Here is a 25,909-nt window from a genome sequence, read left to right as displayed (position 1 = left end):
CTCACCTGCCCAAATTGCAAGTAAGCTTATGCTGTGGTGCAGCGTCCGTCCGGGGTCAACTTTAGCACTTCAACGAATTGAAGCATGCTACAGGCCCAATGTAAACATCCTGGGTATCTGTTTATAGACAAGTTGTTAAACAGGCTTTCGCCTATTTGACCCCGTGATAATGAATGTAGGTCAAGGTCATTCATTTGAACAAAATTGGTAGCTCTTCAATCAGAGGCACTTTTATTAAAATTTGATGAGTGGTGGGGGTAAAGACCCATTTTCTAGATTTCCTGTTTCTAAATGTTTTAATACACAAATGTATTTGATCATGGTTGGTGGGGTCTCTGACAAAATCTCCCCCCCCCCCCATAATTTTGGAACAGCCCTGATTAAATCAACAAGAGACCATGTTTTTCTTAAACATTTATTGATTTATACATTAATTTAAACATAAATCAGAAGTTTTTTCAGATAAACATTATAAGTGCTCTCATCTTCTACCGACACACTAAATAACCTTTATCCCTAATGGTAGTGTAGCGCTCTGGGCCTACAGATCGGCGATGAATATTATACTCGAGCACTTGCTTTCCCAATCAACATCTGTACATACCATGATAATTAGGCATAAGTACATTGTTATCAGTAAATGTACCTATCACTCACACCAGTACAGTGTAATTCTCTTGAACATCAAATCTCGCCACATCAGCACAGTTCAAACCCTGTATATTCTATAAGCATATCCCTCTTTCACTATTAACGGCAAAATACGCGGACTACATACAATGAGCTCACCTCCTCATTTGCTATTAATTTCCAAGTGTTCTGGTAAGTGGAATTAAAATATGAAACGGTTTCATGCCTTTAGCTAGTATTAAAATATATCAATCAGTTAAGTTTTTATGTACACATGTATACATATACAGTATATATATGTGAACTAAAAAAAAAAAATTCATATAGGAAAGAAAAAAACATCCCAGGGAAATTAAAATTGAATGTGATTTTGATCTCAAGCTATCCACATACATGTATTAGTTAATACTGAGGTGTTAGCACTGAAAGATTTACACTGATTCGCACTCGTAGAACTGGAGGCCCTTCTCAACTCTAGGAAGTTTGTATTTATCAATATTGGAACAATACCTCACCATATAAGAACAGCATACACCTAGCTCGTGACACTGGTAAAATTTGATTTGGTATCGACATACAACATATTTCACTTACACACAAACAGCATAGGCTAATATCACAGAAAATGTATCATTGATAATATTCACAAACTGGACTGATGGCTTATAAGCAGAGATCAGAGTCTCTGGTATACCGCACACTGAAGGACTCTTTACATAAAGTTTCATGCAATTTTTTTTTGTTAATTTTGGAACTCAAATGATGCAAGGCATATTTCAGCATGAACCAGGATAGTTTTGCTTTCCATTATTCTTGTATTGCTCAGTTAAGTTATAAAAAATATCTTCCAAAGTTTGATTGAACATACACAAATGCTTCACAATAAATTGTGAATTCACCTACTATTCAGATATAAGCGTAACAAAGTAAAGCTATCCTGCAAACGCCAAAAATCCTTCATATCTACTTCATGTGGTCATCGATTCTCAAGTGTTAGTATCTGAATTCCAAACACTTTATTCCTTTCTGAATTACTTTCTGATCTTCCATCAACAATATGTTAATATCACCACGATTTTATGATAAAATGGTATTTCTTCATACAAGTGGCAATTCTTAAATATGATATTAAAAAGAATTATGAACGACATCAGAAGAATGACTTCGGATGCAGATTTTACGTCCGTATATACCAACGTGCACATCTATATGACATTATGTTGTGACCCAAGGATTATAACATCACAATACGATTAAACACGGACATGGAAGTGGTAACGGCACACACCAGCACATATTTGGCATGTGATTTGAATCCCTCTCTCACGCTATACGTAGGAACTACACAATGCCGTAGCATCAATGAAAACATGTCGCTTTTGTTTTTATTTATTGGAAAAAAAAAAAAAAAATTGAAAATAAAACCAGTCGAATTACTAGTACATAATGCAGCAACTTCTGTTGCTATTGTAAGCAATAAATATAGCCTCAACAATAACTATGTAATAATAATTATCCAACTTCATCGGACACTCGGTTCAAATGAAGATATTCTGAATAAAGAAGCAAAGTATCTGTATCGTTTTCATAATCCTCTCAACTCGCAGATGTGCAGCCTTAGTGGGGTGGGGGCTCACGATCAGAAGCTTGAGATGTAGGTAACTGTTTGTACATATTCTTTTTTGCTGCGGCCGGATTCACACGACCGTCTCTGTCTCTGCCCCCTGACCCAGGCCTTCCAGGTAAGGGGTGAAGGTTTCCAGCGCCGATCCCAGCCCCCGCCAAAGCATTTGAGCCTGGAAGCGAATTATAAACTTGACTCCCACTGGACATGGATCCATGATTTTGTCGAAGGGTAACACCCTGAAACGAGTGACCCTGACTTTGTCGAGAAAGAGTGACCACCGTGCCTCCACCGCCGCCGGCATGCTGTTTCTGTGTTGGTGACAGCTGGTTGCCTCTCTCTGGTAACAAAGACTTAGCAGCAGTACCAGGGTCCTTGCCCAGGCTATTTGTGTTTTGTTGTTGATGTGAAGGACTTGTGCTAGGATGCTGATCAACTTCGTTTGACGTGGCCGTTGGCAATTTGTTACTCCGTTTGACAGAATCATTTGAACTATCACCACCTATTAATGCATCCAAGTCCTGTTCTAAGTGTAACTGTTCTGTCAATGTGGATAATAACAGTTCCTGTACAAACGCACCACGATCCTCTCTCTCCTCAAATATACTCTGTTCCGACTCCGTCACAGAGGAGTCGAGGCACCTACAACAGAAACACAGCATTAAAACAGTATCAAAACTATTTTAAGTTACATAATTATTTTTCTACCTTTTTTGCTGCATCTTCCAACTATGGCATCATGGCATGGTGAGCTAAAAACATTAATACAAGTACTGTGTTCAACGTCATATTAAAATTCAATTCAAATGAAACTTAGGCCCAATTCTGATCTGATATTTCTATATATCTTCTAGCTATTTTCAAACTATGTACCATTCTTGTGTTAAGATAATGTTTGTCCCTCGTGAGCCTATATCTCCGACATTACCTGGCTAATAAGTATGGCGAGTCAGTGTTGACAGTCGTTTGATTGGTACTGCCCCCTTGACTCTGCAGGTCTGTGCTGATGCCAGTAGTTGAAGAATTGGTAATGTTGGATTTTCCCGATTCCATTGTACGTCTGTTTGGCAAACGCTCCAGTTGTTGTCTGAAAATTGATTGATTAAATGCATGAAATCAAATAAAAACCCATTCAGAGAAAATGCTCAAATTTCATCCTTCAATCAGCACTGCCCAATTAATGTACTGCCTAAGATACCCAGCAGGACTGACAATATACTAACAAGAGGCCCAGAGGGCCTGCATTGCTCACCTGGAAAGGGTAAAAAATATTTGTAATCAGTTACATTACAAATATTTTTCATATCCATCCATAACTTTTTGATTAGTAGTGATTTAAAGGAATTTCTCTCTTTTTTCCCCCTATTGGGCCCCGCCCCTCTGGCCCCATGAGGATCAGTGTCACCATTTACACAAATCTGTTCCCCTTCCCCTAAGAATGTTTCTGACTGCATTGGGTTCAAATTAATCAATAACTTTAAGACTAGTAGCGATTTAAAGAAATTACCTCCATTTCCCCTATTGGGCCCATTCCTCTCTAGCCCCTTGGGGGTCAGAATCATCATTAATGCAAAACCTGTTCCTCTTCCCTCAAGGATTGTTCTGACCAAATTTGGTTAAAATACATCCATTGTTTTATAACTAGTAATGATTTAAAGCAAATGTAGACAGACGACGGACGGACACACCATGGCATAAGCTCACGGGCCCTTTGGGCCAGGTGGTCAACAATGGGCAAACCAGTCGTCCCACTCCTAATATGATGAGCACTAAAACTGGAGCAAAAAACTTAACATTGGCCAGTGGACAGAACCCAAAGCCTTCCTCACAGGCACAAACGCCCAACTAAAGGCCAAAAGTGAGGCAGTGTCAAGGCAAAAACAATGAAGAGGAAAGTATTTAGAAAGAAGGAACAGATAAGATCCTTAATTTAGTCCCCTCTAATGATCATGTAATGGGGGCATTAGGTACAATTTTCACATCACACCTGCCAGGCAGGGGACTAATAACTATTGAATACTAAGTCTGTTCCAGTAAAACATCTACCCCATCCCAAGACTCCAGGTTTGTTAAGGGGTACCACCCATAGAATTAATTTAATAAATTACATAGAAGAAATAGGAAGGCAATCCAACCATGGATAGAAGTGATTTATTGTGGAGTGCTGGGGTCAGGAAGATATTTTAATGGAAAAGCCCTAACAAATTTTGGTTTGTTTTTGTTTAACATCCTATTAACAGCCAAGGTCATCTAAGACGTGCCAAGTTTTGGAGGTGGAGGAAAGCCGGAGTACCCGGAGAAAAACCACCAGGCCTACAGTCAGTACCTGACAACTGCCCCACGTAGGTTTCGAATTCGCAACCCAGAGGTGGAGGGCTAGTGATTGGGACACCTTAACAACTCGGCCATAACAAAGCTTGCTGAATACCATGGCTCATTTGTCATAATGATATTAGGTTATCTAAGGTGGCACATGTGCAAAATGTTATTAAATTAATGATACTGTAAATATTTGGGAAAACTATAATTTTTTTACTCTGGTATATTTGGGATGGGATGTTGGGTGTTTTTTTCTCACAATGAGAACCTTCCAATACTAATAATTCTCCCATTTAGAGGACCCCCAGTTGTTACCTGGTTAATAATCTCAATTAGAGGACCCCCCAGTTGTTACCTGGTTGACTGTAACTGCATCTCCAGCTGCTGTAGCTGTGATGACACACTCTGGGCCGCAGCCGCACGACTCCTCACACTCGACAGCTGAGACAATAGTTCTGCGATAGGGTCCATCGTTTCCCGTCCTCCTGGGGAGAGCCCAGTCAATGAAGTTCCCCCAGAAGAAAAGTGCATATTTGCTCTTCTAGACCGGTTTCCTCCTACACCGCGTCCAGGGTGAGGAATTCTCCGCACATGTCGAATACCAACAGGTTCATCGTGCACAGATGTTAAGGATTTTATTACCACAAATATTGACACTAAACATTATCTTTCAGAATGTTATCTATTGGAAAATATTTCAATGTATTTCCAATTATAGCCTTTAGCTTTGATCATGATAATATAAACAAACAAAATTCACATCCCATAGCTGTTGTTTTGTATACCAAAGGGATCTTGACACCCAACACTGGTGAACTTTACTGGTTCTATGTAAAATTAATCTTTTATTTTGATGACACTTTCGCTCATTATCTATCATATTGACTGATGTTGTACGCTGGGTCTACCAAGGTTAGAGTATATTTTCTGAATATCACAGCAAAATTGATCACATAAATTTTAGTGAAAGGATATAAATTCTCTTGGGATTCTGTGCTGTAACGTCAAATGTTCTGCAAAGTCATCAGTGACGTAGTTTGGATCGCCTCCAGGCAGAGCAGCACATATTGGACATACCTGTTTGAGAAATAAATAAATTGATAAAAATAATCTACATTGTGTTACAGGATATCCTTTCTTTATCCTGGGATGGCAAATCTACTTCCTGTTTTATATTATTGTGTGAAGAAAATAATATTTATTGCCTGAAAACCTTTCTCATGTTGCATTTGACAGTTAAATGTTTAAAGATTTAGGAAATAAATAATACATTAGGGCTATTCCATTAAAATATCTAGCTGACCCCAGGACTCCAAAATAAATCACTCCTATCCATGGTTGGATTTCCCTCCAATTACCTCTTTGTAATTTACTAAATAAATTTGATGGGTGGTACGTATACGTATATATATATACGCCTTAACAAAACCTGCAGTCCTGGGGTGGGGTAGATATTTCACTGGAATAGCCCATAGCAGCTAGTGGCATCATTATTAGTTAATTATATATTTATAAGACAAATCTATATAAAAAGCTAAACAAAAGTTGTCAGAAGAAAACAACAAAGTTTGCTGTGTGGGTTTAAATTCAGAATTAGGTTTTTTAAAAAGTAAGTCTGCAAACATTGTATCAATATAAAGTTTTTGACAAGGAACACACATGCCAAATATGAAAGCTCTTTCTCATGCGGTGAACATACCGTGCCCAAGGAAAAAAGAAAAAATCTCTCATTAAACCTGTGATTAAATTGTTAGGTTCTGAACAAAAATTTACTTGAGCTAGAAATGATGATAAATCTAGATAAATATTTACAACTGTAGCACATGGGATATTGCCAGCAATACAATATCAAACCAAGAAATAACTTATCTATGTATCGTTCAAATGATATGGAAGTTTTATCAAATAAACAATTGTCATATTCAATGATTTGTTATCATTATGTACAGTAGTGTTGTTGTCTGGGGATGTCAGTCAGTAGCATGATAATTTCTGAAACAGTCTAGGGGAATTCCCCTTTTATAGGATAGTCTCGATCACCTAAGTCTATGTGAATACAAAGGGTCGCTAAGACAGGTTTCACAGTAAATACTTACAACTTCAGTGGAAGCGTCAGAATGATCCGAGGTAACATGCTCCTGCAAGGTAGCCTCTGTGAATCCCATTTTACCGCAGTAAGGGCAAGTAAAGCCTGTGTTTGCTCTGCCGTCAGAGCCTCTCCTCCATAAAATAAATCTGTAACGAAAATCACATGACTGGTTAAATAATGCAATGTTTTTGATGGTTAAAGATTCAAGTCTTACTTCCATGAAGTAAATCTGTTTACAAAACAATAAATGTAATCTATGAGATAAGTCATATCACACTGATGTTGAATCACAGGAGTGTTACAGTAAAAGGGATGAAGGCTGCCATTGCCAACAAGAACAGTACAAAAACAATCATTTGCCAACAAGAACAGTACAAAAACAAGCATTTGATGAATATTTATTCAAACAGTATGGCAAGAGATTCCCCATTACTCACTTAGATATTTCAGCATTTGTTTGTTTTTGTTTTACGTCCTATTAACAGCCAGGGTCATTTAAGGATGTACCAGGTTTTGGAGGTGGAGGAAAGCCGGAGTTCCCGGGGTGAAAAACCACCAGCCTACGGTCTGTACCTGGCAACTGCCCCATGTAGGTTTCGAACTCGCAACCCAGAGGTGGAGGGCTAGTGATAGTGTCGGGACACATTAACCACTCGGCCACTGTGGCCACTAAAACAGCATTCCCTTATTCTATTTTGGACCTTTCTCTCAATTCAACATCTTTTCTTTATAAGCCATAACGTTGGAATCCCTTTTACCAATGGGAAATCATGATAGGGAGGGGACGGTGAATTGGGAAAGAAAGTAAACTGCACAAGGTGGACCAAACAGATCGAGACTCCCTCCTCCATAAAAGAAGAAAATTTTTTAGTGCTTTATTAGGGTATAAAGTCTATGGTTAGTCATGGTACTATATATAGAAATGACTTAATGGAGCCCTGTTTTAGTAGATCTTTGATGTGGTGGATACAGAAATGCTTGATATTACTTCTTAATATAAATTGACACCTGCCTTCTATTAACATTTAAAGGTCACTGTCATACTTCAGTGCACAATTATCAAACAAAAGAATCAAAACTGAAAAACACAGACTTACCGAAGTCGTTCCTGGTAAGAATGCATTGCATGGAGTGGTCAGCAGTGTGCCGTGTCGTGGTGGCCCCCGCCTCATAACAAGTCGCACAGAGGTCATAGTCATAACAAACCAGGCACTTGTAACGTTTCCCTCGAAAGTTTCCTTTCAGACATGAATCGCAGCTGACCCCTGTAAAATCAGAGACAACATACATATATATAATATGTGGTTAAGTTATGTATGGATCCCACTTAGGAAATAACATACTAAATAATGATATTAAAGTTTCAGCATATTTCCTTATATCTAAATCTAATAATCATACTGGGTATTGTTATTTAAAAGCAATATATTCCTGTCCCCTACTGGCCTAGCTAGCTCCTCTAAAGCAACGTAACATTGATCTTGACCCAAAAACTCCGAACTTGTTACAAGATATTATGGTCATTTATCATTTTGTGAAGTTTGAATAAAATTGGTCCTTTGTCATTGCATCGTGTGAAGCTTTAGCGAAATCCCTGAAGGAATGAAGCCGCTAGAGGCAGGGCATCTAGTAGAATTAAAATCTCAAGAGTCAGTGACTCAGCTGTAAAATCCTGAGTCAAATCAAAATCCTGAGAGTCAAAATATAAGATGCACAAAAATTTGACAGTCAATCTCAATGATGAATCGTTTTCAAATGTATACTGATATATTTAGAATTTTAGAAGACTCATCACAACAATCATGGACGCTGCAAACAGCAAAGTGCCGATTTTTGTGAGAGACTGACTGCAGTTCTATGCCAACATTCTTAAATCACTAAAAATATGCTGATTTATTAGCAAATGTTGTTAATTTTGGGTTTGTATAACATCTAGAGCTGAAACGAATGTTCGAGAATGAATACCAATTCCCCGAATATTCGAATAGTGGAATGGTATTCGAATATTCGGTACGATATTTACTTCCCCTAGTCCTTTGATCTGAAACATGTACAAACGTTCCATTTGAGTTTGGGAGCATTTCCAGCTAAATTCCAATAATTCTTAAGCAGAATGTAAGCTATATTTAGGGGTTTTAACGTACAAAGGTACTATACATCCAACATAGCAAATCATCTCCTGGCCAAACTCATTGAAAACGTGTTCAAACGTCAGATTTTCGTTCCAATCCAGCATTCAGTTTAACATAAAAATACATGTATATACAACTCTTTTGACATGAATAGGTTCCAAAACGTGTGAATGAAAAGATGTAAACATTTTTCTGACATGACATCGTAAATAAGGTACAGTGCTGCTATCTTTCATATCCTCTATTCGAATATACCAAACGAATATTCGAATACCAAAATCTATTCGTTTCAGCTCTAATAACATCTCATGAAAAATCTACGTTGCAAATAACATAACTTCACTACAGATAAATGTTGATCATTAGAGACTTCACCTGTGATCAATTTGGCGACAGTCGGACTTTGTCACAGTTGACTGATCATGAAGACTTTTAATTAATTAATGTCACTGACCATAGCTATATATAGCTAATATACCGTTTGTTGAGTCTGTATATTGGACAACACATATGACTGATACATCAGTAGTGCAAGTCAAAATTTTGAAGCGTCAGATTGACACAGTGACATGGCATGCAAAAATCAAGTGTCAAATTAAATTTTGCTGCATCATTGACCCCAGGTCTCGGGTTAATGGATGCCCTGAGAGTGCTGACAAGCTTTGGCATAATTAGGTATATGAGTATAAGATGGATGGAGAGGAAACCTATAATCCCCCCAGTTTCACCAGTAGGGACTAATAACAAGTCTTCTCAATGATAAGAATCCCCTCACTATATATTCAACATTGACAAATACACAACAAAATATGGCAAAAGTTGTCTGACAATGATGTCGCTCTTGATCAGGAAAACACTATTAAATATAAGAACACAAGATAATATAGTTGTGCAAGTGTTCGAAGTAACAGAACTAATATATCTGCTTTTATTTATTAGGGCTAATTATGAGTACCTGAACACGTGTATGGTACCCAGGAACACATTTTTAATCCTGGTTCTAGCTATAGATCTCATCAACCCCAACCTGTATTTGCAATTGGGTACTCAGGTACAGCCCTAAGTTCTAATTAGATTGAATTATTTTAACAGGATCACCCAATAACATTTAACAAACCCCTTACTAAATCCACAGCATTTTGTACCAATTGCAAAAGCATCAGAAATTAAGCTTTTCCACATTCAGATCTCGATTGAAAAACGAAAAATATTGTGTAATTTTCCAGTAAAAGCCCAAAATGGAATCAGGTTAAAACAATTGAAATTTATTATTACCTCTCAGTAAATGGCAGAAAATGTTTGTTGCTTCAGAAATAAGAGGGAGCAGTTGCATAACACCATTTGTTATTAAATGCTTCCAACTTATTACCTGACCATGTCAACTTAAAGGAGTTACTGAACAGGTACAATCATTTTTCTCTCTTAACCACATGGACTGTCAACCAAGTTACACTAAAACAACTGATCATATATTTTTTATTTTCCTTCCTAGGTTTTTAATGTATATTCAAAGATAACACAATAAGCAAGGCTTTAATTTAGGTTGAAACCATTTTTTCTAACATCACAACCTATTTTTGTATATTGAATTATAACAGAAGACTCACATGCTACAGTTATTTTAAATACACTACATTAAAAGTTTAGAACATATAAAAAGAAATTAATGAAGTTTTACAACAAGGCTCACTTGATGTCTCTCGGTACCCACTTTTAAGGGATTTTTTTTTAATGAAAGTTCATGAATAGCTTGTAATTGTATATATATATAATTGCCTCCAACATGTTGAAATAACAATCAATGTGTTCACCGACAAACGCCTATTGTCACAGTTTCAGAAATTAGTGTCAGCTCCTGATGTGCAGATGAACGAGGAAGCTGGTACGGTGTTCCTCATTCATTACGAAGCAGTTTTTCCATATCTCATTACATCACACATTGCAATATTGTTATTGATGTCTACTCGAGGTAAACCCATACTTTTGATTTCATTTTACAAATCAGTCCATTTAAAAACTCTCGCATGAGATAAATGAACGTATTGCATCTTAACGTAAGCAGACATACTATCGCATTACGATCGCAACGACCACACACTACACGAGACGTTTTACGGAAGAAACTGATAGTTCGATTGGAGGCCATTTTGGATTGATAACACCTCTTACTTACCTTCATGACGCGACATATCAGCGACTGCGTTTCAATATGACAATGAAACGTGATTATGAGGCTGGATGTTGTTATATAATTATTGTTTTGACCAGCTAAATGTCCGAAAAACGCAATTTGTCGCTACTTCGCTACTCCATTCCAAGGTTACATTCTTGGCAAATAGGGTCCATGATGACGTCACGCGATTTCTCGATTCACAATTTCAGCGAACGTGATTATAATCTAGCGCACCAGTCTAAAATATTACATTAATATTTTCATTTTGTTTATAATTAACAACATATGAAATAAAAATATATCACTAATACTCTTGATATCAAATATTCGTTTATGTCATTTTTTTAGTATCTTCAAAATGTTTACAACCGCATGTATCTTGTATTCTCATTCAAGCTTCCGATCGACAGCGAGCTCATCAATTTCTTCAACGTTAAGCATGGCAACTACAGTGGGACGTGTCTTGATCTATGGAGGGAAAGGAGCACTTGGCTCGACATGCGTTTCTTTTTTCAAAGCTAAGAACTACGTAAGTTATTCAACGATCACTTCAATTGCAGTTTTGTGCACGTATACGCATCAGTTGCACGCTTATTTTTTGGAGTTCAGTCGGACCGGGATCGGAGGTCATGGGCGAGGAGACCCACCAAATCATAAATTTATTCATGTGCTAAATTCCTAAAATAAAATATTCACACAATGGTATATGCATGTTTTTCCAAGGAACAGGTCAGCGCACATATCGTTTGTGTACTGCAAGTGACCATAGTAAAAGATAGACCACAGTATTGTTGTAGGAGTATAATTAAGAGGCCCATGGTCGGACGATTTATTTTCAGACATTACGGTTATTGTGCCGACTACGACCTCTTATTTCCCCAACGATGCGAATTCCGCACTGATTTGAGGGTGAAAGGAAAAAAATATTATATCTTTGTTGATGGCTTAAATATAGCCCAATTATATCTTTGTTGATGGCTTAAATATAGTTTCCTCTGGCCTACTCCTATACATATATGAGGTCATATTCCACCTGATTACATTCGTGGATATTGCGACCTCATATCCCCTCAGCGTGTTTTTCTTGTAGCTGCCAGCGCCCTGATTCTGGGGCGCGACAAAAAAAAGTGTCATAAACCATCTAAAACGATAATTCATGTTAGCAAATATGTGTACGCTTACTTGTTGATGAAGTATCAATCCATTTATGCACAAACTGTTGATGGACACCTCTTAAATATAATTATATCCACAATAATTCACTTGCAACCTACTGTGTTCAAATATTGGGTCACTAAAACAACTTTGCTGTTCCGGTTATTATAAAATACGGAATACAAATAAAACGGAAAGCGTAACGCAATATTTTCACAGCGTTTCGTTTGTTTCGTCTATTTCAACTCCAAATTTGGATAAACCGGAAATAACCTCGAGAGGTCACAATCAAAACAAGTATGGCGGTATATACAAATGGGACCTATACGCTTAAACGACAAAAGAGGCTAATAATCACTGATCTTGGATATAGATATGGACACACGTTATGTAACTTTGTGTATTTATGATAGATAAATGGAATAAGGTAAGTTAGATCATATGAAATGTGAGTAAAGATAACTTTTAAACGACTTTAATTAGGTGGGTCACAGCAACAGGTTTTACGTGCGGTAGTGATTCGAGGTTACATGACAGCCTGTCAAAAGTTTCCTGTCGTGTAAACCTCTAATATTATTGGAGTACCTCTGGCCCTGACACCATGACTGGTGTAGGGCCAACGAGCACTGCTATATGAAAACGTGGAATTCTCTGACACCGGTTATTGTCGCTTAGATTTTGGTGTAAACACATTATAATCTGGCGTGACATAACACCTACCTAACATATATATGGATAAATGAAATATTTATTTACACCAAAACACCGGTACCTATTTAGTCCCAAATCGGTGTTATATTCCGTCCGTATAAACCCTTGCTTTACGCTGGACAAAATTATCAGGTACTTAATGATTTATTATGTGCGAGCAAAAAAGCAACAATTTACATATTTTAATTGTTTATTGCATTATGAGTTGACAAATATTTGCGAGACAATACTTTTGTTTGAGCAACATCAAGTTTCTAAGTAGCCAACACTTTCAGTAAACATCTTTTGGTAAATAATATATTTTGGTGAATTTTGGTTAATTTAGTGTGACTAAATAATAAATCTTCCAAACAGAGGAGGCTGTCTTCGAATAAACATTGTTGGCGATAGTATATAACCAAACAGTCTTTACTTATGTAGAGCTGATCTTTGAATGGAGCCTGTCATACCAGACAATTAAGAGTGGATTGTGCTTTTTATCGGTGAAATTCACTTAAGATTCTGCAGTAGACATCAGCAGTCATCAGCAAGAATGCTTCTGTAATAGGAGTGGGAAAATGCACGGCCAGACCGGGGTTCGAACCCCGGGACCTCCGAACACTAGCCGGATGCTCTATCGATTGAGCTACCTGGTCGCTGATGATCGACCCGGTCTAGTTCCGCTACACTCTTCCCTCCTATTTTTTTAAGTCTTCGACCCAGTAGACTTCACAACTCACAACCCAGGTTCGGGTATCTCCTTGTCAAGTATTTACCTCACTTGAAACAAGGTTTGGTCACAGGCCCCAAATGTAATAGGAGTGGCAAAATGCACGGCCAGACCGGGGTTCAAACTCGGGACCTCCGAACACTAGCCAGACGCTCTACTGATTGAGCTACCCGGTCGCCGACGATTGACTCGGTCCAGCTTCCGCTACACTTCTACTAAGTCTTGTTTTATGTGGTAGATCTAAAGTTGAATTTCTAGCTTTGGGAGTTGAAGGTTTTATCGAAAATTGATGTTTTCTGATTTTGCAGTGGGTTGGATCAATTGATCTGACACCAAATGAACAAGCTGATGCCAATATTCTGGTGAATACTAAGGACTCATGGACGGACCAGGAGACCCAGATATTGGGAGAAATGGACAGGCTCCTGGAGGGTAACAAGTTAGACGGAGTATTCTGTGTGGCTGGTGGCTGGGCAGGTGGTAACGCCGCTGCTAAAGGTGAGGGCAATCAGATCTGTCATTATTAGGTCATCGGACCCAAATGGTCAGAATGACATGTAGCCATCATTTTCAGTCTGTTGCTGTGAGCCGTGCGTAAACTTTTACTTTCAAATGCTACTTTTCCTTAATGTCAACGTGAATTTCAACCAAATTTGGTCCAATATATTAATTGGGACGGGGAATCACAATTTATATACAAGAAGCTGGTTCGACCTCTGGGGAAAGAAGCCCGAAAAGGAGAACTTGGATGAAATTTTCCTTTGAAATGATACTCTTCCTTAATGCTTAAAGCCTTAATGAATTACAACCAAATTTGGTCTGAAACATCATTGAGGGAGCTCAGTCATAATTTATATATAAATGAGACTGGTTCGACCCCTGGGGATGGAGAGTTCGGCACCTGTAAAGGAAACTTAGCTGAAAAAAAATTAGCTTGAAAGCACTACTCCTCCTTAATGCCAATAATGGATTACAAGTTACAACCAAATAATTAGAAGGTGGCAATCATAATTTATATCAATGAGGTTTGTTCAACTCCTTGGCAGGGAGGGTGTTATATACATGTGTATGCTTCTTGTATAAGGTATAGATATGTAGGAAATATTGTTTAAATGTGTCGCAAGTAATGAAACCATGGTACATACAAGTATAAGTGTTTTCGCAGCTAGGCGACCCCTCAATACAATTGGTTGTGATGTCATGTACTGTCCAAATATGTGATGATGTCATAACAACATCTTCCGGCAGGTGACCCTAAACCTTTTTAAACCCCAGCCGTCTAGGTGGAAGGCGAGTGTTTTACCACTGTGCCACCCGACCATTAATTATTATAACTTAATAATATACATATATTAATATTTCAGCCTTCATAAAAAATGCTGATGCAATGTGGAAACAGAGTGTATGGACCTCGGCTATATCGGGAGGCGTTGCTGCCAAACATTTGAAGGAAGGTGGAGTTCTGACCCTGCCTGGGGCCATGCCCGCATTGGAGGGTACACCAGGTAAGTTTTACAGACCCATTGTAAGAGTTACCTCCCTTAGGACATATCTGGTTCTCTGGCCTCTAACCACACTTTATAAACTTTTATTAAACTAAAATAAATAAAAAATATTTATAGACCCATTGTAAGAGTGTAACAATTTTGTAACACCTATAACAGGATTTCAATGGATCTTCTTTGTTATTCATGACATGTTCTTGTGTCTCCCTCGGCTAATTGTCTTGGAAAATTGTAGAGATGGATGTAAGCTTCACTTCTGACACACTCCAGAGGTCATGGTGTCAAAGGTCGCAGATGCATTAAAGTACTAGCCACTTAGTGAAACAGACCTAATTCCTTGTTCAAACTTGGTTAAGTAGTGTAATTTATCAATGGATATGTTTCCAGAAACGTTACTGTTGAAACATAACAGAGGCTTCTGATCAGCCGAAATTGAGATATTGTCCAGTTAAGCTTAAAATTGGTATAATAGTTTTGAGGAATGGCAAATATATCATATACGTAAATGTTGCTATAGTGACCAAAAGAAAACCTATGATGTGATATATATCTGGTTGCTATGGTTTTATGTAATGTCCTATAGTTCATCAGTCCTAAGATGAATTTTTACATGTGATGTATCTCATTAATGCCTAAATATATAAGCTCTGTGCATATCCAGTGTATTAAACCCGATCCCTTTTAACTTATCAATTTGGGGTAGGAGCAGGATAAAAAAAACACTGAAATTTGCAGAGCAATGTAAAAGTTAAAAAAAAAAAGCAAAATAAGAGTTAATTTCTTTCATTAAGGGAAAAGTAGACCTAGATTTATAGAAGTACAAGATGTTTGCTTGATTTTACAGGAATGATTGGGTATGGCATGGCCAAGGCTGCCGTTCATCAGCTAGTCAAAAGTTTGGCCTGTGATAAGAGTGGTATGCCAGCTAATTCCTTGACTGTCGCCGTCCTGCCGTAAGTATAGTCTTTAACTCTTTCAGTACCGTTGTCGACTATAGTCGACATAAAAATGTGCCCCCCCCCCTCTTCCCCGTTGTCGACTATAGTCGACATAATTCCAAGCTCCCTCTTACCCTCTGTCGACTATAGGCGACAGACTAAGCTGACCTTATTTAAAAGTTGATTTGTTAAAAACAGCACCCAACACATGCAAATATCCAATACAATGACATATAAAAGGTGTTTAAGACTTTTAAAACAAACATTTTGGTTGATAATTTCGTGTTTATTTCGTTCAAGTTACTTTTTTCCACTAGATTAATAGGTGATATTTTCTCAATAGGTTATTAATGTAAACAATATGGCAGCTTGCTACATTTTCATTTTAAATATCAGTGTCTAGGACGTTTCAGAGTGTTCAATGAGACATCTAGATCTAATACAGTTAAATATTTCTCAATGTCCAAATATAACACTAACCTTTGTGTTTCTGTATAAAAAAACAAAACATCAAAAATGCCCATGTAGTCTGCCATTTTGTTTAAACTTCTTGGGTGAGCCTAATAACTACTTCTGGTACAGAATCCGGAAAGAACACAAAGTATGAAAAGAGTTAACATCATAACTCAAGTAGTGAAGGAATTGGTATACTACAATCTGCTCATCTGTCTGTCCAGCACTGTCTGTCCATCTGTGCTAGACAGGAACTTGCTGGACAATGTATTGTTGTTTTTTTTTCAAACTTTGAGAGTAATACCATGAACCCCTTTGGGAACTGGAGGGGGGGGGGGGGGGGGGGAGGGCGATAGTTTTGAATTGTGTCCATCCTTTCTTTCGTCCTTCCATCTGTCCTTCCTTCCACACTTTGTCTTGTCCGGGTGCTATTTCCTACATTTTCATACTTGGGGCATGGATTCACCTAGGTGAGATGGTGCGTCATTTATCAAAAGTAGGTCACTGTGACCTACATTTTGACCTTTGTCCTATCTCCTACATGTATTACTTGTTACAGGATCTTCATACTTGGCACATGGGTTCACCTTATCAAAACTTTGTCACATATACCAGATATGGTAGAATCAAATACTTTTCATAGATAGGAGGGTCTGAAAGTGCTTTATCAAAATTGTGAATTTCATGACCCAGGGGTCTCATGTTTCCCCCTGTGAGGGTAACCTTTACATTGGCTGCATCCTTGGGTTGCTTTGTATTGGAAATGTTTAAAACTTGGTTAGTGTTATCAGTATGAGATGGCAGTTTTTTGGTATGCACATATTGGCCCTGACTAAATTTCAGTGGCTGTTTTGGCGGAGCTAAAATGAGTCAAATTGGCAACTGAAACATATGTGGGGCAGTTGTCAGGTTTTTCTCCGGGTACTCTGGCTTTCCTCCACCTCCAAAACCTGGCACGTCCTTAAATGACCCTGGCTGTTAACAGGACGTTAAACAAAATAAACCAAACCAAACAAAACTGTAAGATATTAAAACTCCAGTGACTCATAAGGCCCATGGGCCTCTTGTTTATAATGTTTAAAATGAAGCAATATTGGATGTATTAAATGTTTGATGTTTCAGAATGACTCTTGATACTCCCATGAACCGTAAGTTTATGTCAGAGGCGGACTTCTCCACTTGGACCCCATTGGAGTTTGTCGCAGGGTAAGATCTTACTTAAAATGTTTTTGTGATGACTAACTTTCTATGTTAACAAAGACAAGTGTTGTCTGCTACATCTGAAATTATTGTTACAAAGCATTAAACCACAACTCTTCTACTAGAATGGAATTTTGCGAATCATTATGGATTGATTGGTTTCTGGTGAGCACATGATGAATTAGATTTATATATCAATGCCTCCGCTAGGGATCAAACCCGGGACCTCTGGCTTACTAGTCTTACGCTCAACTGATCGAGCTAAAGAGAAGATCTCTCTAGCCGAGCAGTATATTGCGGCTAGTATTTACCAGGGTTACATACATGTGTCTACATATGCATCTTACATGACACATTTTACAGGAAATTACAACATGTCTGTCAGTGTTCCAGCTAGGATTTGAAAAGGGCAGGTAACATTTTCTTGAATTAATTATAAGAAATGGTAAACAAATTAGGGCCGGTCATGATTTGCAAGTTTCTGATCAAACATTTGTTCCGTTGCTCTCGTAAACAAATGGTCCCCGCGTGTTGCAGAAATATCACATGACCCGCAGTTAATGCAGAGTCGGCATTTCAGATACGAAAATAACACAATATAAACTAAACTTTTGCAACCATTATTCACATGAGCAGATATTTTTATATGTCCTTTATTTATTTATGAAAAATAACATTTTGTATAGAAATCCGTCAATCCAACAAGGAATTTGCGACATCTGCATTTACAACGAACCATTTCCGGCGTCCCGCCAAACTTCATCAAATAAAATAAACCGAAAGCTAATTTTGATCACTGGAAAATCACTGGAAAGTGATCTCATGATCATTTACCTAAAAGTTGCTTGGTTAAAACCAGAAGGATTTCGTGTTGTCACGTGAAGAAAATTTCAAAGATATATAGATCGATCGCCAATGCACACGTCCTCATGGGATAACTTTACGACAAACGTGCGGCTCTTTTCGGTCTTGTCAAAAGTTGTTTACATAAGTAAAACTACATTTCCATCCATTATCATTACTTTGTCCATCTTCAAAAAGCCTTCGTGATTATGATTTAATTGGATTACCAACCGATCCTATCGACTCGTCACGGTTAAATGAATCTATTAAAACACCAGCTCGATCCCCAGCTGACCGATCTCTGCCTCGGGCAGCGTCCATCAGTACCGTGGATAAGGGTCTAACACAGGTAAGGGGACTAGTGTTACAGGTGGCCAATTAGTGACTGTATATTGCATGGCTTCAGCAAATAGGATCTAGAGTATACGAGGCAAAATGAGCATCAATGACACTTAGAAAAAGGGCAGTACTACAGGAAAAGGGGCGGGGCGCATTTCTAACTTTGAAATAGGGGCAGGGCGCCGCGCCCTGCTAACCGACCTAGCTGGAACACTGCTGTCAGTATTTTCAGTATATATAGTTTTATTTCAAATTCTTTTGTCAGGCTTTTTGACAAATGGATGACTGGCGGTGAAAGACCAGCCAACGGAAGCTTGATGAAACTGGTCACGAAAGATAACGTCACCGAGGTGTCTCCAGCATGATCTCGGACAACACAGTCGAACGAACAATGTCCATGTATAGTCTGTCATCTGTATTATCCCCATTTCCCCTGGTGTCCGGATCGTAGCTAACAGTTACGTACACAAGTTTGGCTTTATGTAAATATTGCTATTGTTGCTGAGGATGAAGATTAAAACCATACCCATTGTATAAACAGAGGAAAATCATACTATTATTTCTTACAATGAAATACTGTAACAATGTAATACTGTAACAATGAAATACTGTAACAATGGAATACCAATTACAAAATCATGTTTGCATACAGTATTACAATGTTTCAGAATCATTGTATTTTTTATAAACAAAGGAAAATCATGCTGTTATTTCTTACGATGAAATACTGTTACAATAGAATACTGTAACAATAGAATAATGAAACAATGGAATACCAATTATACAATCATATTTACATACAGTATTACAATGTTTCAGAATCACTGTATTTTTATCTATTGAAATTGTTATCTTGTTTACAATGAACTGTTCAACATTTAAGAGCTATGGGTGTAGGTTGATAAATTTTTCCATTATCGAATGCGGTTTGGGACGAAGTGTTCAGGTATTTAATCAAACAATATTAGATTGTCCCATATTTGTATCTATTAATTGTAGAACCAAAGTGCTGAATGAGTAAATGTAGGTCATGTCTGTATAAATGTTGTGTTATGTGGGAGTTGTAGGTAGCCTTTCATTGTTTTTTTTTAGAGAAATAGGTTGTATACATGTTGTTGAAAAAAAATGTTTGTGTTGTAGAAAAAAAATCACACCATGAAAGTGTGGACGTGAAAAGATCTCCTTAATAATACATGTATTTCTTTCCTTTTTTTCGCCCTGACACAAAAAAAAATAATACTAGACTTGAAATGTAGTGTAATGCGTTGAATTTTGTGGTAAAAATGGAGTCCTGAAGCTGTTTCTGTGACGAACAAGGTGTAGATGATTTGAGATAGATATGTTGAGGATAAGTATTTCCAGATGTGTGTAGTATATATCGTACTAGGTAGATTTAACAGTGATCTTAATCAATCCTCATTCTGTACTGTGTTGGTTTTCTAGACACTCTCACCACTAAGTACTGCACATAATAATATTTCTGCTACCGAATTTAACCTAAAATTATCACTTGCCCCAATATTAAAGCATACCAAAATTTGTTTTCTGGGTTAATTAGATGTATGTTCTTGAAGCTCATGAAAATGTTGCTAAATGCAATAATCTTCCAATACAAACACCATACAGTCTTATCTTTAATAACCAGACTTTTATTTTCAGAGAATTTATCCCCAATACTGATATCACATGTTAAAATTTTCCTGAGAAACTGTTATAATATTAGTTAGTACCCTTTGTTTTTTTGTAAGCATACAGTTGAGATAAGTTATATTTGGTGGAATATTTAATCTCAAAAGAAAATGATGGACTTCCATGTAAATACTTGAAAGTGTGATACAGGTATCTCTAAATGTCATGAACATTATTTAAGAAAAATAGTTACAAGGTAACATAGTTTACTTCATTAAATGTGATAAAAGTGCTTGAATGGACATTCCTTCGTTCAGACATCAGAAACATGCACAATTCCTATTGATGAAATCTATGTCCGAATGATGATTATATGAGTGTTTGTGCCTACAAGTAATGAAATTAACGCCGAAATGTACAGGGAAAAATACAAATACGGTATGTCTTTGCGGTAATTAGTGTTACTTCGGGTCAAATTAAGAATTTTCAAGACTTATTACTCAAAAACTTTGGTTAATCTTTAGAGTAAAACTGCTTTATCAATGTGAAGATTATAACTTTTACTACTTGGGGAAAATATATATTTTCCAGTAAGTTTAATTTTGATGACCTAAACTTTATTGAAACGAAGGAATGCCCCTTTGATAATTAAACTTAAATAGTGCTTTTAATGTTTTGCTATTAAGATTGTGTTCAGCATTTAAACCAGATTTATACTTTAAAATGAATGATAGCTTCATTGTCACAGAAAAATGAACTACATCTACCTGGGAAACCGTGTCTTCCACCCAACTGCAGGACGGCTGTAAGTTTGCACACCGTCTTAATTCACAAATATTTGACTTTGTCTTCCTATCATGCAAGTTTGTTGTGGGATAACATTGTTTGTTACATAAATCTACGTCCAAATTTAATTATTATTGGTATTCAGATGTATCTTGGGACGACGGTGTCAAATTCATACAAAAAATAGCCCGTCAACTGGAACTTGCATTTTAATATTTTACCTCAATAAATAAAACAGGTAACAGTAGTTCTTTGTGTATTTTCTAAACTGTTTTATCTGTCATATATAATTTTGTCATGCTGCTGAATAATTTTTTGTTTTTCCTTACTCCGACATGTTGCGTAATTATTACTGTTACACTTACAGTATGGAAGGCAGCTCAACTGTGTGTTAAGTCTAGTCTATGTATGTATGTAACCATGGTAACCCCAAATGCGGAGTTATCTACCTTGTCCTCTCTGGCAATACAGTAGCATACCACAGCATTTTAAGATAATTATTTAACTGTTTTTGTTAATTATTTGGGACATTGTAAAGTATTACTTAAAGATACAAATCTGTTCCATGAAAATTGTTAATTTTGTTAGCTCTGAACATTTTAGAAGTGGAGTTCACTGATAAAAGAATTTTTTTCCCACAATCATTATAATTTCAAGTTTGAGCAGATGACAGCCATGACAAAGTGTTTCTAGGTAAAGAGACAATATTAATTTTATGTCAAGTTGTCAGTTATTTAATCTTTTATCAATTTTTGTTTTCTGCTGGTTTCTAATTTGTTTTTATATAAAACATCTTCTCTGTGTAGACAAGGGTACCATGGGATTTGTTTGATGTTTATTGTATAGGATGCGTTCCCACATTACAAAACTTCGATTTTAAATCTGGTTTCTAGTCATTAGTACTCGTTTAGTAGAACACAGGAAATAATAATTATTATCGAAATCGTGACTTTGGTGCAAAAAGGAAAATTTCTTTTAAATGATTTTATCTTATACAAAAAATTATATATTGCCAAATGCATTTACATAAAGATTTTACTGGTATATATAATATACCATACACATTTTGTTTAATGACTCAATTTTATTATATTGTTGATTTTTTTTCTTTTTGAAGAAAAATATTTAAGACAAAATATTGAGATTAAAGAAAAGATATGATACAGGTTATGTATCTTTACAGAAAGTATTTTATTCCTTTGAATTTGTTGTACAAAGAAGCTTATCACTAAAATTCCATCGTTCTCGTTGAAATTTTTTAAGTATCAAAATGTTTATGTTTCATGATCTGTCAACATTCAGTTGGTTACTTCTGAAAATAAGCGTTTGTTTGAAAACTTCACAAGAATAATGAAGGATTAGTGCCTAGTAGTAAACAGAATTTGGGTTTTGTAACAATTTAATAAAATGCTGGTTGTTGTTATGTAACAAAAATTATATAGACATTATGTAATCTATACATTCCAAATAAAGTGTTGTCAATTTCACGAATTGTCTCATTTCTGTTGTTATGTCATCTGACCCAAAGGCCTACAGCCATTCTGCTCCATCCCTAATTGTCCGTCATATTCCATGCGTAAACTTTTCACATTTCAAAATTCTTCCTAAGTTGAACATGTGGGATTCAGCTCAAGCTTGCCTGAAATGATTCCGAGATGATCCGAACCAAGAGTTGTTATTTTTTGGGTAGTTCCAAAATCAAAGATGGCGCCATAGTTGCCATCTTAAGAAAAACATGATTTAAACTTCATAAGTTCCACCAGTGGGATTCAGCTCAAGTTGCGTGGAATAATCCTGAGATGGTCTTGGACATGTGTTTTAAGTACGGTCTCAAATCCCTTTGAAAAACGCATTGCAAACTTCTTCTTGAGTTCCACCAGTTGGTTTCAACTCAAACTTGTCTTAAATGATGATCCTGAATACGTGTTTTTTATATTTTTTTTTTGAGTCTGTCCAAAATCCAAGATGGTTGCCATGGCCAGCATATAGTGTTGCTTAATCCCAATTTTTGTCAGTACCACTGTACTGCTACTGAGTATGTATACTACAATAGTACTGGGGTCTGTTAAGGTCAGATGACCGTTAAGGCCCATGGGGCTGATGCCGTTGCGCATCGGCAGTCATCCAGACATCCAGCCGGAGTGGACCTTTCCCATTAAACAACTTCTCAATTAGCAATAGGATCGCGTCCTGATATTGTGCCTGCAGCATATTGGGATGAAGGGCTCCCAAAGCCACAAGGGTCAGATATATTAAAATCTTTAAGTGACTTCTCAATAACCAAAAGGCCCAAAGCCATAAAGATTTTGCTTACAATTTCTCCTAGGAATACAAAGTTTAGAAAGTTTTACAGAATTTAGGAAGCATTGATATAATTTAAGGAAGCATTATTAGAATTTAAAGAAGCATTATTAGAATTAATGTCATTAAATAAAATCGGGACCTGACAAACACTGATTTGATAGTTAATAGCGTTTGAGGAATATCCCTCCAGTAATTTTCAAGAAATAGTGATAACAAACTTCAAATATCAAAATCCAAGATGGTCGCCTGTAGGCTATTTTGTTTTTCTGATCAAAAATCTAAACTTAATTGGTACAGCTTGGGAATAAGTGGAATCTACACACATGAAGTTTGAGGAATATTCCTCAAAATTTTTTCAAGAAATAGCAATAGCGAACTTCAATTCTCAAAATCAAAGATAGCTTCCTATCGGCCATTTTGTTTTTGTTTTCTAATAAAAAATCTAAATTAGATTGGCACAACTACGGATAAAAGGGAACATAAACATTGAGTTTGAAAAATAACCCTTCAGTAAGTTTACGGACGGATGGATGACCCACGGACCGTGGACGCAAGGCGATTTGAATAGCCCACCATTTGCTGAAGGAGGGGAAGTGGTTTAATTACACATTTTTTTGTATTCTATTCTGTAACATAAAATATATTCAAGCTAGTCCTTAATTTACTATTATCAATGCTCTTGAAATCCACTTTTATTGATGGCATCTTTTCTCTACAAATTAATTTGCCACCATTATCAGCCAATCCAAAGAGTCGTTACAAACGGCGATGTTATGTTCCACGTTGAACTGATCATATGTGTTTTGAAACCACACAAAATATCACTTGCAGTCCCATTGCTCCGTTCCTGGTATCACAGTAATTTCTAGTAAAGCCGGTACCAGGTACCAATATTGATGTTATGACTCAGTCGCATAGTGAATGATAATTGAAAGGTAATATTAAACGTGCCGCCCAAGAAAACATTCCTGTGATTTTGACAATCTCCAGATTACCATGACATTGGATTTTCATAGATGCAACCGCGTTTTCATTTCTGGAATTTCACATTGCCGGTTCACTAAGAGAAATTGGTGACGAAACAGACTTGTTAAAGATATATTCGGGGGACATTTTGTAGAAGTTCGAACATTTCTGGATGTCACTGTAATTATTCATGTTGTCAACATTATTGTGACCACTCAACTGCATGAACGTTGAATTGCCTCCACTGGTTTTTCGTTAGTTTTTATGAAAATCAATAAAAATCAAATCAAATCAAATTCATATAGGCTCTCAACATATTATACATAAGTAATACCATCTAATATACGAGGGATGATTGATATGTTGTGAGTCTCGTATTGAAGGAGGTACTCAATGGTCTTCTTTTTAAGTCCTACTATTCTCCGACTATATAGGGCCGTGCACTTAAGGACTGGTCTCATTTGGTTAGTTTATATCGACAAGGTAGCACTCTAAATTAAACAAGACAAGCGGCTTTTGCAAAATGGACAAAATCTGTGAAAGAGCAGCGATCCAATAATTGCATAAAAAGGTTTAACACCTCAGGATATCCATAATGATATGGTAGCAACACTAAAGAAAGACGCCCCTTCATATGCTACAGTGAAAAGGTGGGTGGCGGAATTTAAGCGCGGCCGACAGAGCCTTGAGGATGAGCCTGTCAATGTTGCAACCCAGAATTGGTCAATAAAGTTCATGATATTGTTATGACTGACAGGCGAGTCACAGAAAGATACATAGCCAGTAGAGTTGGCATTTCACAGGAAAGAGTACATTTCATTCTGACCGAGGATCTTGCAATGAGAAAGCTTTCGGCCCGATGGGTCCCAAGACTTCTGACAGTTGATCAGAAGCACACCAGGCGCACATTATCGCGTGCTAATCTTAACCTTTTTGAGGAAGATCCTGCCAACTTTCTTCAGATATTTGCCACTTTGAATGAAACATGGGTCCAGAAATTACCCTAGAGGCCAAACAAGAATCGAAACGATGGAAGCATCCTCACTCTCCCCGCCAAAGAATCGAAGGCAAATACTATTCCATCAGCTGGGATGGTTATGGCCTCGATTTTCTGGGATGCAGATGGTATTGTGCTAATAAAGTATTTCCAAAATGGACAAACAGTCAATGGCACATACTATGCTTCACTTCTGATGCAGATACGGGAAAATATTAAACTTAAGCGCCGCGGAAAGCTCACAAAAGGTGTGTTATTCCATCAGGAGAATGCACCTGTTCACAAGTAGGGACCTCATTTTATCTGAAAAGGACCCTATTTATGAAATGTTCAGTGGAAAACCCTGCTTCCTCGTTATCCACTTCATCAAATATCAGATCATGATCCTCTTCATCAAACAATCAGAT

The 25,909-nt window shown here is 37.0% G+C and overlaps 2 protein-coding genes across 2 annotated transcripts; one reads left to right on the top strand and one right to left on the bottom strand.

Annotated features, from left to right (window-relative positions):
* Positions 1 to 399: 399 nt before the first annotated feature.
* On the bottom strand, positions 400 to 11,148 carry LOC117340051 (E3 ubiquitin-protein ligase KCMF1-like). Its single transcript, XM_033901813.1, is given in 8 exon segments — positions 400 to 2,896; positions 3,183 to 3,341; positions 4,929 to 5,188; positions 5,549 to 5,650; positions 6,670 to 6,764; positions 6,767 to 6,808; positions 7,760 to 7,927; positions 10,968 to 11,148. Coding segments are annotated over 8 exon segments (1,491 nt in total). The 5' UTR covers positions 10,984 to 11,148; the 3' UTR covers positions 400 to 2,247.
* A 218-nt stretch (positions 11,149 to 11,366) lies between these two features.
* Positions 11,367 to 22,726, top strand: LOC117340050 (dihydropteridine reductase-like). The gene is made up of 6 exons (XM_033901812.1): positions 11,367 to 11,496; positions 13,851 to 14,040; positions 14,907 to 15,047; positions 15,892 to 16,000; positions 17,561 to 17,644; positions 19,086 to 22,726. Exons 1-6 carry the CDS (start codon positions 11,407 to 11,409, stop codon positions 19,183 to 19,185), a joined length of 714 nt encoding a protein of 237 aa, XP_033757703.1. The 5' UTR covers positions 11,367 to 11,406; the 3' UTR covers positions 19,186 to 22,726.
* The last annotated feature ends 3,183 nt before the right edge of the window (positions 22,727 to 25,909 follow it).

This window comes from Pecten maximus, chromosome 12, assembly GCF_902652985.1.
Source record: "Pecten maximus chromosome 12, xPecMax1.1, whole genome shotgun sequence".
Taxonomy (NCBI): Eukaryota; Metazoa; Mollusca; class Bivalvia; order Pectinida; family Pectinidae; genus Pecten; species Pecten maximus.
The sequence above is the reverse complement of the archived record's forward strand: the minus strand, read 5'-3'. Positions and strand labels throughout refer to the sequence as shown.

What these genes read in the sequence shown, in the direction of transcription:
- LOC117340050 (XM_033901812.1), top strand. Translation starts at nt 11,407, where the DNA reads ATGGCAACTACAGTGGGACGTGTCTTGATCTATGGAGGGAAAGGAGCA. An exon ending in TGGTAACGCCGCTGCTAAAG is followed by an intron (nt 14,041 to 14,906) that starts GTGAGGGCAATC and finishes TTAATATTTCAG; the next exon opens with CCTTCATAAAAAATGCTGAT. An exon ending in CGCATTGGAGGGTACACCAG is followed by an intron (nt 15,048 to 15,891) that starts GTAAGTTTTACA and finishes TTGATTTTACAG; the next exon opens with GAATGATTGGGTATGGCATG.